The sequence below is a fragment of the Adiantum capillus-veneris genome, chromosome 18, assembly GCF_014529385.1.
Source record: "Adiantum capillus-veneris isolate H3 chromosome 18, ASM1452938v2, whole genome shotgun sequence".
NCBI classification, from domain to species: Eukaryota; Viridiplantae; Streptophyta; class Polypodiopsida; order Polypodiales; family Pteridaceae; genus Adiantum; species Adiantum capillus-veneris.
The window spans coordinates 71,725,419-71,739,392 of NC_140948.1; the positions used below are offsets into that span (position 1 = coordinate 71,725,419).

The 13,974-nt window shown below is 43.3% G+C and overlaps 1 protein-coding gene across 2 annotated transcripts in view; it reads left to right on the plus strand.

Moving 5' to 3' along the window:
* The first annotated feature begins 1,642 nt into the window (after positions 1-1,642).
* LOC147435857 (LRR receptor-like serine/threonine-protein kinase FEI 1) overlaps positions 1,643-13,974 on the plus strand; it is a 42,902-nt gene continuing 30,570 nt past the window's right edge. Inside the window, exons 1-6 of one of the 2 annotated variants that reach the window (XM_086488768.1) lie at positions 1,643-3,121; positions 3,368-3,481; positions 3,594-3,729; positions 3,815-3,886; positions 3,960-4,031; positions 5,754-5,861. In XM_086488768.1, the coding sequence (XP_086344894.1) occupies positions 3,400-3,481; positions 3,594-3,729; positions 3,815-3,886; positions 3,960-4,031; positions 5,754-5,861 (470 nt within the window). In that variant the 5' untranslated portion in view covers positions 1,643-3,121; positions 3,368-3,399. The remainder of the gene's footprint in view (positions 3,122-3,367; positions 3,482-3,593; positions 3,730-3,814; positions 3,887-3,959; positions 4,032-5,753; positions 5,862-13,974) is intronic. The other variant, XM_086488769.1, reaches the window with a different exon arrangement.

Consider the following 13,974-nt stretch of genomic DNA (forward strand, 5'->3'; position numbering starts at 1 on the left):
ACTCAAAGCAGCTACACCCATGCATGCCTTGAGTAGTCATCAATAAAAATCACGAAGTGAGAATGATTTCTAGAAGATGTACTATGCATTGAATCACAAACGTCACTATGGACAGGATGCAATTTGCAAGTAGCTCGCATTTACCCATCCTTAGAAGACTTGGAAGACTATAATTTGCCCAAAGAACAACCTTCACATATATGTTACAAGAAGGGGCAACGAGCAATCATATCGCAAACTAGTAAATTCAAACGACCAAATGTGCATGCCAAAGATTTGCATACAAAACTACTTGTAGGGTGCGAATCAAAAACTACGCATGCCTTTTCCACATTTCTTGTAAGCATTGAGATTATAGCTCGCGAAGCCTCAATAGTATCACCAAAACATGCACTCTACATTTGTCCTCCACAAACTTGAATACAAGTGCAAGTTTTGGAAGTGCAAAGTTCAAACATAAAAGGTGGGTTCTAGCACACTAACCATACAAGCGCAAGTTTTGCAAGTGCAAAGTTCAAACATAAAAGGTGGGTTCTAAGAGCCTTTCTAGCACACTAACCATATAGTGCTAGACATAGAAATGATGCCTAATTTGTACCGCATAATGTACAAACCATGCAAATGCTCATGATATGTTCTACAATCTTCTCATTGATTTTACAAAGGTTTATTGTAGTGGCCAAAATTGATTAAAAACACAAAATTAATGTGACTTTACTCAACAATATCCGTCTTGCAACTTCACCTCTTTGCTAGAATCATCTATTGGACGATGAATCACTCGACCTTACATCTCTTCCACTTTCTTGCTGCTACCCAAGCTCTACTGCTCATTCCAACTCTCGTGCATGTGGTGTTGTCTATCAAGTAGGCTCGCATCAATGCCCTACACCTATCTCTTGATCGTTGACCTACCTGTGCGAGGCATGCCCACTCCTACATTGTAGTCTTTCACCATCCACCTTGCGTTCTTTGAAAGCCTGCGCACATGCATTGGAAAATCAACCACTGCGTTAATAAATGCTAATGTGGCGAAAAGATTCCTCCCGCTGCGACAAAGATGTGAAAATAGGGCTAGGGACACAGTTGGACGTAGCGACAAGAGTTCCTCTTCCCTATGTAGAAAGCTCAGTTCAAAATCAATGCGCGATGTGTTGCCTCATGTGCGCAGAATGAGGATGGCGTCTACTGCTGGCTTCTCACTTGGGGAAAGCCTCATGTGCATAGCCTTTGAGAAGTTGATTTGCCTCAAGATTTCACATTTTCATCACTTCCGTCATTATACACACACATCACACATTATAGGTTGCAAAACTCAAGTGCATCATGGCTTATGGGCTGAGCTTCCGGTGAGATCCACCTACTTGTCAAGTTGCGAATAGAACACATGACCACCAACTCTCCCATGACTAAAATCACGTGCAAGAAGAGCCTTTGGGAGAGGATGATGAAGCGTTGGAAGATGGGATTCTCGAGAGAAGAGAATCTAAAGGTTACATAGCCAAGTTCAGTGGAGAATTTAATTTAATGTTTTATGGGGGGTGAACGCTAGCGTGCGAGAGTTTGCCCAATTAGAGAACTCTAGAGAGAGAGAGAGAGAGACTTGGGCAGTTTCTCTCTCCTCTCTCTCATCAGAGTTTTATTGTCTGCCCAATTTTACTGAAGTCTGCATTTTTGGGTTTTCTCCCTCTCTCCTTCTTCACCTACCCCACCATAGCTCTTTGGCTTCAGTCTTTTCCAACCCTTCCATTAGCTGTTAGTTCCCGATTTGTTCTGCTCTTTGCTTTTGTCTTGCTCTTGTAGTTAGCCTTTAGCACTCTCTCGTTGGTGGGTGATTTTTCACAAGTATTTCGTCCTTTGTACCTGGCGTGCCACTGATTCAGTGCTGTGATTTCTTCAACTGCCAGCTAAAGGATCTTTGTAGTGTGGGATTTTTCCGCGTAGCAGCTAGGGTTTTGTCAGAGGACGGAGCTTTCCTGTCGTCTGTTCTCTGGTTTTTCCCTCAGTACATTGGGAGCTTCGGACTTCCTCTTCCCTGCAAGAGAATTTGTTGTCTGTAGAGTTTTTTGCTTTCTCTGGTTTTTCCCTCAGTACATTGCGAGCTCTCTTCCCTGCAAGAGAATTTGTTGGCTGTTGTCTATGGGAATTTTGGTTATTAGAGGCAGCAATGTATGCATATCGGTTCAGTTAGGCTATTCATTAACTCTTTACATGAGTAAAGACCCATCGCTCTTTTTATCTTACCCTACCTTACGCTTTACACCTCTTGAGATTACCCTCATCTCTTTCTCTCCCCTTGCTTTGTGTGTGTGTGTGTGTGAGCGTGGGTGGCAATTGCTTGAGGAGTATCACATTTCTCACTGCATCACGGGTGGACCGTTCGTTCTCTCTCTCTCTCTCTCTCTCTCTCTCTCTCTCTCAGGTTCCCGTGGATCAGAGAGTAAAAACCAACCCAATTCTGTAGACACTTAAGGAGCTCACTATCTACAGTTGGCTGTGCAGTTGCGAGGCCGTGACATGATACATAGTGGGACAAAGCACCCAGCACCCAGCTTCTAGTAAGGGCATTCACTAGGGGAAAATTATGGTTCGGATCGCTTGCCATGGTATAGTGCATTGCTAGGAAGTCTCAGCTTCTGTGGAAGAATACAATGCACATAAACACAATCACTGCCAGCTTAGGGTTTGGCTTCTTCCCCTTGGAGCTGCAGAAGTAGTGTGCTATGCTGGGCACATATACTTGGATGCTTATCTTTCTGTGAAATATGAAGCAGGTTCACTCGCACTGAAAGTTCTGTGAGAAAAGGGTTTCAACATTCAGCTGCAAGTGCACCGAACAGAGCCAATGCAGATCAAGCAGCTACCATTCTTGCGCTTATCTGTTAAGAGCAGATTGCGTGTGCATATAAAGTACAGATGATCACCCCTTTTGATGCTGGTTATGAGTGCGCATTGTCATTCTGATTGAGAGGTACTAAGCTGAAAATGAACAACAATATGAAGAGCTCAGTGCGCATTGATGTTCTGGGCTCCAGCGCCTTTGGCATACTGGCAAGGTAGTCGAAGATCAATCCTCCAAAAAGAGTGGCTTCAATTGCTTCAGAGCACTCCCTATGAACAAGTGAGTTATCGGTGTTGTGTCGCCATACTGGAAGGCTGATGATTTCATGTCATAGTAAAGCCTGCTTTGCAATTCTTATTGAGTAACTGCAACAGTTATGCGTTCACGATGGTGTAGCATTACATGGACGTTGTGATATGTATGGGCTTGTGGAGTAAATTAGCTTTGCAGTACGATACTCCGTTTAAAGGGAGGGGATTCGCTCTACCATACAATCTCATGTCATTCGACTGTTTGTTTCCTTAGATATCTCTGCATCAAGCTGACTCAAGGGTACAATGAGGAAAAAAAGGTTAACCTTTTTGTACCTGCTGGTGGTGGTACTGCTAATCTACAGCAGCTTTGCCATAACTCCTGATGGTATGGCTATGTTTGTGGTGTTATGGGCAGAGAGCTGCTCTATTTCTTAATCTAGGTTATAAAGCCTCATTGTCAATGTCTCAAATTCAAGTTTTTTTTTTAATGTTGATAGGTGAAGTGCTGCTGTCATTCAAACAGACATTGAGAAACTCTGATGAAGTTTTATTACATTGGAATGGAAATGATACAAGCCCATGTACTTGGCATGGAGTCCTATGTGACAGCCGAACAGGGCGGGTGGTTTCCTTGTGGGTATCTTGTTTTCCGATGTATGCACCTATTTTGAACGAAAACTGGTGGAGGGGCTTATTTCATATTTTTTGTTTGAAGCAGGAATCTTGCATCCAACAAGCTTTGGGGAAACATTGCACCTGATTTAGGAAAGCTTGATCAGCTTCAAAGACTGTAAGCTTTGTGCAGCTGGTTGTTTTTGCTAGTATCCAACACGAATTATTCTCATTGAGCTCCATGTTGCCAGGGGTTTGCACCAGAACAGCTTGTATGGCTCGATCCCTCCCACTTTGGGCAACTGTTCTCACCTGAAAGCTTTGTAAGTGTCCCATTATGTTTTTGTATCACCTGCTTTGCGTACATCTATAGTGCATGCCTTGCCATGAGAATGATTGAATTTTTCTCTTTGATATAGTTTCTCCTCTTGATTAAGCAGACTTGTTAGTGTCGCCTCTATTAGTTGCGCTATGTGCTGTTGCATCGTTCTCTCTCTCTCTCTCTCTCTCTCTCTCTCTCTCTCTCATTCTGTTGATAGCCTTTTAAGGGACTCGTGGTTCTTGTAGTGAAGGACACTACATGCTACGACTTCTCCATTTGCTTCACTGACTTTATTAAAGTTATGTAACTGCCCTCGGGTTCTTTGTCGAAATCATTTGATAGTTAGGTTCGGATTAATGTTAGTAACTAGTCTACTTCTTTGCCTGGATTAAGTTAACTTGGAGCTCAGGTTGAATTGCAAAGAGGGCCCTCCATCTTTATTAGCAATTTTTAAAGTTCTCAAGAATGATGTATCCTCTCTGAGAGAAGGGATGATATTGTCACTTAAAAGAGTTTCTTTTTACTTTCAACAGAGCCATGCCTGTTATACACGGCAGATATATCTCTTGGTTCTATCGCTGTTGGATTCAGTCTATTGACATTGTTGGCTTAGTGCTAACAGGGGAGGGTCAGTTTATCATAGGAGGCATAGAAGTGGTTGGGATTCAGTCTATTGACATTGTTGGCTTAGTGCTAACAGGGGAGGGTTAGTTTATCATAGGAGGCATAGAAGTGGTTGGCCTCACTGTTTTGGTCTTGCTTATGCACTAGAGGTGGTGGAATGGTGTCAAGCTATAAGATGACTCAGATTGGCTGGACTGGAGGTCTTTTATCACCTTTAGGTTATGGGGCTAGATGCTGGACCAGTTGGAACTCTGACAAATCTTCTGGTTAAGTGCGCCATTGTGCTGATAGTATGGGGATAATGACCTCCCAGAAGGTTTCCTTCCTCCCTAAATTGTGTCAAAGCCAAGTCATTGATGTGCCTTTCACTTTGAGGGCAGAGTGATAGGAATTATGAGTTAGAAGGCTCTTTGGCCATTGAAGTTGTTTTGTGCATTGTGTCTTTTCAGACTGTTCGGTAGCCATTGTTCATGCTGTGTGGGGCGTATTGCCATTCCTACAACCTTGAACAAGGTGGCACCAAGGAGGGCGTTTGAGTTGAGCCAATAGCCTGTCTTTGTGCGGGCATCACTGTGATGGTTTCTCCTCTATCCTCAACATCAGAGCTCACGGTGAGGCTCTTCTTGGAACTCTCAAGGAAAGGTTGTGAGGCTTACGTTGTGTTGAAGAGTGCCGTCTTGGCACATGATGGATTTTAGAAACACATGGTGGATTTCAAAGGGTAGTATCTACTAGTACGACTATGGTTGTTAAGAGTTCTCTCTCTTATAGAGTTGCATGCCGATGTTGATGCACCCAACACAAAAGAGTAGTAAATGAAATTTGCCCATAGGGCAGTAGACTTTAGCTTTCACCCGATCTTTACTTAAAACTTTACTACAGACACTTAACGGGTAAATCTGTGATTGGAACTTTAACACTTCAAACGAACACACGGCTTGGCAGCTAGAGTGCATACAATTAGACAGTGACACCCTGTAGGGCCCAAAGATTGGCTCCCCTTTCGGTATTTCTTTATTCTTATTGCAAATAAATGATCCGAACGCCTTCATCTAACTCTCACCAAGCTGTCCAAACCTGTCCATGGCTGTAATTGCAGGTTTATGACCCAATTTCGCCAGCATAACGGCGCAACAATCCCTGTAGGTCAAAAGTACACGTCAAGGACACTTCCCTTGCGGTTTGGAAGCTTTTCAATGAGCTGCAGGTAAATTTCAGCATGCTGTAATTCCCTGTTTTGTCACTGTCAAGTGCTCAAAGCCCTGTTTAAGCATCCCACGGCTTTCCTGAGGCTCCCCCGACGATGTCTTGCAGTTTAGGTGCGAAACCCTAAACCTGCAAAAAAACACAGCAGGCTGTAATTTTCTGTTTTGGACTGTTTTGGACAGAGCAAACCCGTCTACGCGTATCTCAGGCGCTCCCACACGCAATGCGACAGTTCTCCTTTGAAACGGAAGAGTTTCCATGAGAGAAAACTCTCCGTTTTCGTGATTCTTCGCGATGGAACTATGCGTACCTTTGGGGATTAGCAATTAGCTAATCCTGTACCAGTTCAGAAGGCTCTTGCCTTGGCAAACGTGCATAAAACCCTCATAACTGCACATGGTCAACTGAGAAGCCCAACTAGTGGGGCGTTATCGTATGTGTCAAAGGGAGAGAGACGCGCGGGAGCAAATCATTGCGCTGCATAGAGCAAGTGAGAAGGCAAGCTTTCCATTAAAGGTGTGATCACCCGCACCCACTACTCACACACACACACTGTAAAGCACAATGAACAAAAATCAGCCTCCATCCTCAACTTTGGGCGCCCCCTCTTGGATAAGGCTTTTGGAGACTGTGTTGGCCTGCATGCTACTCCCTGACTGCCATGTGTTCTTTGGTTTGATTTCCTAGAACCCACCAACTTATAAAGTGTAGCGAGGGGCCTAATTGACTTTGAACTAAGCCTAGCTAACCTTTTACTACTTGGACTTGAGTGCCAATTGGCTCGACCATCTTGTGGCGACCTGCCCTTCCTGATTGCGGGTGAAACTCTTGGCCGTTGGTCGTTTCACACTGACCCACAATATGTGACCATTTGTGACTACAAAAAGAGGGTCCCAAAAATCAAATAATAATCAAGGAAAAGAAACCAACAACTAAGGTTAGTTGTTGCCACAACCTCGTGACATACCCCCTCTTGAAATCGCAAACGTCCTCGATAGCATGCTAGATATACATGCCACATATGATTTAGTGTGGTTAGCACCCTTCTATCATCGCATGTATCTGCAAGAAAGGTCATGACACAGATACAAATGACTTAATGAGACCTTCATCCTTTTGTCATTTCTATGAAGTGAGCATTGTACCTTTAACACTTGTCAAGCAATGTACGCTTCTATTGCACTAAATCCGTGTGTACATTTGATGTGCTAGCTCCATCATCACCTCTCTTTCGAACACATTGAGTTGGTGCATGCGTAGGTTGTAACCCAAAGGCCTCAAGGTAAAGCTGCAATACATTTGGTGACTCTAAAAGTTCACACTTTTGCATCCACTGTCCCTTAACTTTTCTTTCCTTATGTGCCAAAATCTGCTCAGGTACCAAGATCACATCAAGTTCTTCAACTTCTGGCTGATCTTCATCTTGCATATCTTCTGGCACATCACCCGCAAAGGGTCTTAGAAGACTCACGTAAACGCATTATGAATCTTCCAAGTGTCAGGCAATTTCAACCTATACGCAACATTGCTGATCTTCTCAAGTACTTGAAAAGACCCATAGTAACGCATGCCGAGCTTCGGAAATAACCTTTCCTTGCCCTTCATCTTCTTTAACCTTGCCTTTTCAAACCGTAAAAGTATCCAATCACCAGGTGAAAACAACACTTCACGACGGTGACGATCGGCAACCCTTTTTTGCTTTGCTTGAGTCTTCTCCAAGGCAAGCTTGATCTTCTTATACATTTCATCCATATTCTCAACGTAACGATGTGCCTCAAAGATTTTGTCCTTGTGCAAAATAGGAGAAGCCTTTTTGTCACCCTCAACAATCTCAAAAGGTGCCTTGCCTGTTGATGAATGCATCGTATTGTTGTACGCATACTCAAGCATGGGTAGATATTGTTTCTTCTTGCCCTTGTTATCTGACACATAACATTTCAACAGATCTAGGACAATAGAATTAGCCTCTTCTGACTGCCCATCAATTTGTGGATGAAAGAAGGATGAAAACTTGAGCGTGGTGTCCATGTTTTCAAACAAGCCTCTTCAAATGAACTAAAGCCTCTCCAAAGCAGGCTGGTCATACGAGGATTAGGATTATTGACGATAGACTGTGACATACCATCAATAGTCTCGTCCACCATGTAAGCGCATTGCCTTTCAAGAAAGTGGAAGCTTTCCTAACCTTGGAGGCCTCTGTAAAATTCCCCCCTGCATAAGTTGTGTCAAATTGTCGGAGGAAAGTAAGAGCCTTTGCCTTATGCTCAAAGCCGTTTAAAGTATCAAACTTTACAGTTGCGCCACCTTCTTTGTAGGCTTTTGGCTTTTCCAGCACTCCCAAATTATCATAGGGGATTGTTTGCAACATGGGTACCATGGTGGGGATCATTTGTGCCCCTTGGCTGGGCATTTTGGCTCCCTGATGCCATATGTGCTTGCTGGTCGGAAAAACCAGCCATACCAAAAGCCGCCTGCGGCACCCCAAACTGGCCATGATTGCACTGAAACCCTTGCTGGATGCCAATGTTACCATACATGGGGTTTGGCATCATGGCTTGCATACCCCCAAACATTTTGCTAGTTTCCTGGCGCATAACCAACCATTTTTTGGAACAGGGATCCACCCCCGAAATACCCGGGATGTACCGTGGGTGGTGGGAAAACCTTATGCATAACCTGAAAGTTGACTCCCTGCCCATTGAATCCAACATTTGGGCTCTGAAAGGTGGCTGGCTGAATTGGTATAGCCTGGGGAATAGGCGTCCTAGCCACCTGTTCATGAACGGAAGGAATTTGTCTTGGAGCCCCAACTGACTCGGCAACATGGGAGTGCTCCTTATCCTATTGAGACGCATTAGGAGCCTGGGCTTGAGCCTCAACAGGCTGGTTAAGTTGCCTTGCCTGCTGTGACAGTGGTGGTGCTTGCAGAAACTTCATAAACCTGGGGTTCTGCACCAATCGATTGAACACATTCACAACATCAACCAGCTATGTCTTGAACGCATAATCTTCAAGTTGCCCAATCATAGTCACAAGGGACGCGTCTCGAGGAGTGGGAACGAGGGACGGGGCTCAAATAGATTTTTAGTGAGCTTTCTTATTGTTGAATGTTGGTTGTCAAGACTACCATCATACACCAACACCCAATCACCTTTCTAAATAGCTCTAGGTCTGAGCCTATGTCTTATGTCAAACCTGTCTTTATTCTTTAACCTTGCATCTTTCAATCGTGCTATTGCAATCTCAATATCTTGAGGCCTTATTACTAATTGTCGTATGGGCAAAGCAAGAAGGCCTTCCCTACTCATTCCATCCTCCCAAGGCAATACATTCTTGTGGGAATTACATCCTCAATTGGCATTACAGGTTCTGACCATGCATAAACTCACAAGGCATGTAATCAATAACTGAGCTATGAGTTGTACGATCATCCCATAAAGCATAAGGCAATAACCTAAACCGCTATGCTAGTTTACTTTTGCATGCCTTTGCCAAAGCTTTAATGATAGGAGAATCCATGCTCCGGTTTACCATTCCCTTCCGAATTGTAAGTAGGAGTGAGAGCAAGTTTAGTGCCAACCTTGAGAAAAATTCTCTGGCTTTGTCAACATCCAACTCACCGGTCTGCTGTTATTTTCCAACACAACCGTAATGGCTAATCACATCATCCAAGAGGAACCTACATATCCCTTCCGTGCGTTTTTTTCTTAGAGCACAACCTTCAACCTGGTTAATTAATCTTCTTGTGCAAGCACTGTGTATCTCATTTGCCATAAGCCCAATGGCATTGTAACCAGATCTACTACCCACTTATAGTGCGTGGCAAATGGGTAAGTAGGGTGCAATCCATCACGATGACGCTCATTTGAATACATTTAAGAGGTTTTACAAGACTCCACAAAGTGAGATACATCTTTATACATACCTTTCCATCAATACCTCTCTTTTATTTTAGTAAAGGTGGCCCATACACCTCTGTGTCGAGCATAAAGACTCTCATGAAACTTTTTGATAAGTTCATTTTGAGTTCACAACTCTCAACGGCATGCCATTTCTTTGTTTTGGATGCTTCCACAAGTACCCATCTTTCAAAAAGTATCCATAGGCTTTTTTGCTAATTCTTTTGAAATCTTGATCAGTCCACCCTTCTTGCCTTATCAAAGTGCTTAAATAGCGTCCAATGAGCAACCAATCACCTTGATATAGGTCCTCTGTAAATGACTCATGTGCATTTGATAAGCAAACATGATCACCCTTGGCGTGAGAGTTATCATAAAACCTCATGCGTACATCATCGCCCTCGACAACCATTTCTTCTTCATTTTCATACCTTACTCTAGAAAGCATATCTGCAACTTGATTATCTTTACCCACACTATGCTTGAATTCTGGATTCAAAGACTTTATGTAGGCAATCCATCTTAACATAGCATTGGCGGGAGTTGAACAACTTGTGATCATTCCAAGAAGGGGTAGACAATTAATCTCCACTATTACATTTGCTCCTATCAAATACTTTTTATCACATTTCAGGGCTGTGACTGCTCCCCATAATTCTCTTTTTACTTGTGGATAATCGCGTTGACGAGCACTTAGGACCTTTGCCCCAAATCTCACCACATATTGCTTGCCATCGTCATCACCTTGCCGAATCGCCCATCCAATTCTTGTGGGGCTAGTATCCACCCATCACAATCTCGTGTCTTTTACATTCACGGTTTACTTTTCTCAAAGTTGGAGACATAAGCAACAACTTCTTTAATTTCCTTTTGGTTCTTTCTCAAGAGTTGGTACAAAGGTTCTGTTGCATGTGTATACTGTGGAATCCAAATAACATAAAACACACATGCACCCAAGAACCTTCGAACCTCAGTTACATTAATATATGTCTCTTTTATTATTTAAGTTACATCAATCTTTACCGAACAAGGTCTTCTACCATATGGCCCGCACATATGTCCTACAATAAGAACTTCATTCACACCAAACATTGACTTTTGCCTAGACAAGGTAAGGTTCACTTCTTCCAACCTTGACAAGATCTTATCACAATCATTGATATGATTTCCGACATACTTGCGGCACCCCCTTGAGTCAAGAGCCATATCTATATCGCTTACATCACATCCTTTGATCGGCACATTATCAAGAAAGGGCATCGTATTTTGAGGTATGAAGTCACGTAAGACTTTGTTCATACCATTCATCATGTGCACAATTGAATTAGTTGCTGTTGCTAAATGGACTATTTTCTTATTTTTTGGAGTAATTTCTTTTTATTGAAATTAAGATATTCAAATGTGTGCACTTGAACTGTAAGGTTAGAAATTGTAGATCTATTGGAATTATTAAAAGCCATTAGGAACGGACAACTTTGATGTGTCATGTAATGGGTGACATTAAGCATCGTGAAGGGGTTGTACCGTTAGTTTGGTAGGAGAGACCGGGAAACGGATATTCTTGACGCACCACGTGGTGGGTGGCGAGAGCATCGGAAAAGGAATATTCCATTGGTATGGCAAGAAATCTAAACTGGAAAAAGGAATACGCGTAAAGCCGCAAGCACAAGAATAAAGATGGGTTCTTAGCAGCTTTTTCTAAAAAGCGGAATATTTTCAAGTGTTTTTGAAAAGAGCAGATACTTTCCCGCGAGGAATCAGTGTTTGCATTGCAGCTGTGCTTGAGAACTGTACCCGGGGACACCTGGAATGTAGTTGTATAGCATCAATTTTCAGCTCATTGAGTTTTATTGAGTTGTGTCCAGGTTCACATTTAAAAAAGAAAAGACCGGCCGCCCACTTAAAATAAACCAAGGCTCCATTAAAAAAAGTCAGTGCTTACTCATACGGATAAAGGCAGCGATCTCTTTCTTGCGCACAAATCCAGTGGCTAGCCCCCTCCTCCTCCTAGCGCTACTTGCCACCCCTATTTCGGGCCGGTCTGCCACCCCCTATTCATGCCTGGTGGAGGAGCCTATAAAAGCAACCTACTCCCTCTCTCAGCTTCACAGAATCACCAACGCTAGTAGCAATCTTCAAGTGACCTAGAGAAGCTGGTACATGGAGTTCGCTTTCCCGCTCTTAGAGCAACTTAAACCGATTGTGAATTTGTGATACAAGTTGTTTCATGTTTGTGGTTTTGCAGGTACTCCATCACGGAGAAGGAGCAAGGAAGCCTCGGCCTATGCTTAGAGATTCCGGAGATGGAATTAGGAACGGTTTGTAGGGCTTCACGCTCTAGGTACATATAGAATTGGAATCAAGAGCTCGTCTCTCAAGAATTCCCCGCACGGGAAGGAATTGACCATCGAGTCTAAAGATTTAGAACAGAGGGGCCACTTCGGTTCTTGTGCTTGTAAAAAGATTCTCCCTAATAAAGATTCTCTTTAAGAGGAGGACCAACCCATTTATTGGTCCTAAATATTGTGTCGATCTTCTCTTTCATCTCTTTTGAGTTGAAAGTTTATTCATTTTCAGCTTGTTGATCATTCGTGTGGCGTTTGTGACAGTGGTATCAGACCTTGGATTTCCCTCTTTCTCTGCGAAGGAGGACGATTCCGGGAAAGAACGACGAGCCACGAAAGAACAGCTGAAGACGAACTTCAGCAAGTACGAGTTCATTCGTAGAATTGCAACAACTTATCTTGCTACGGGCTGTCCAAAAGGTTTTGGACGGAATCAAGAAGCCGCAAGGAACAAATGCCGATGTGCGTCAGAAAAACGGTGGTAGCAACCCACAGGATGAAGATGCGGAAAGAGGTGCCTAAGTGCACAAGGGATCTCCTGATCAGGACAAACGGCCTTCCAAGAGCAAGGGCCAGGAAAAAGAACTTTCTTTGCTTAACGAAAGCAAGGATGTTTCTATCTCTTCTCCGTCATACTCTCGTGATTATACTACTACATCTACTTCTCATACAATAGCTACCCAAGAAGAAAACTCCTACCACTTCCCTACGTAATACGAAAGAGAAGCCCAAGTTCAAGAAGGATAACCACAAGTGTCATCGCAAGATGCGGGTTTTCAAATCCGGTGACAAGGATGTGAAGTTTGACAACTACACAGGACATAGAGACATCGCCAAGGCAGTGACTTTTTTCAGACAGTTTGAAGTCGCTTTTGCCAACAGGGTTGCGTCTTGTTGGGATGCATCTCAAGGAGACAACAAGCAATTGGTGGCTAGCCAAGATTTTGGAAGGTACACAAGCCGGAACGTGGGCTCAATTCAAAACTGATTTTTATAAACAATTTCGTCCGCCTGACTTCGAGAAGGACATTCCGAAGGAATAGGACTGGCTAGCCCAAAAGGAACATGAGAAAGTCACGGCTTATGTTGACAAGTATTGGTCGGCTCTTCTGAAAGTTACGCAAGCCAAAATGTGGGCTCAATTCAAAATTGATTTTTATGAACAATTTCTTGAGCCTGACTTTGAGGACATTCGGAAGGAATGGGATTGGCTGGCCCAGAAGGAACATGAGAAAGTCACGGCTTATGTTGACAAGTATTGGTCAATTCTTCTGAAAGTTACGCCTTCCTGACGAGGAAAAGATGCGGAAGTTTGAAACATGCCTTGTAACAAACTGCTGACGTGTCAAAGCCTAAAGAATGGAGTCAACTTACAGATGTGGCCGAGGGGCCTAAACTCTAATTTCTGCCAGAAACCCTAATTGTTGAAACCCTAATTCTAGAAACCCTAACCCTAAAACCTGCAAACCCTAATTTCTGCCAGAAACCCTAACTGCTGAAACCCTAACCCTAAAACCTGCAAACCCTAATTCTGCTGCCAGAAACCCTAAAACTGCAGAAACCCTAACCCTAACCCTAAGGACAGATTTCTGCGTTTTGCGTTGGCTGATGACGTGGCGGGCTGTACGGATTTCCGTGATTTACGCTGGCAGCTTTTGGCATTGCTTTTTGGACCAGAAGCTTTTGAGTTTGAAAGTTTTTCATGTAAACTGCTTTTTGGACCAGAAGCTTTTGAGTTTGAAAGCTTTTCATGTAAACTGCTTTTTAGGTCAAGGGCCTTTAAATATGAGGCTAGGGCTCATTCTCTGGCATGCTTCCTGGAGAAGGTGTAGAGTCTGGAGTACTGGCTTGTACTTTGATGATGCAATAT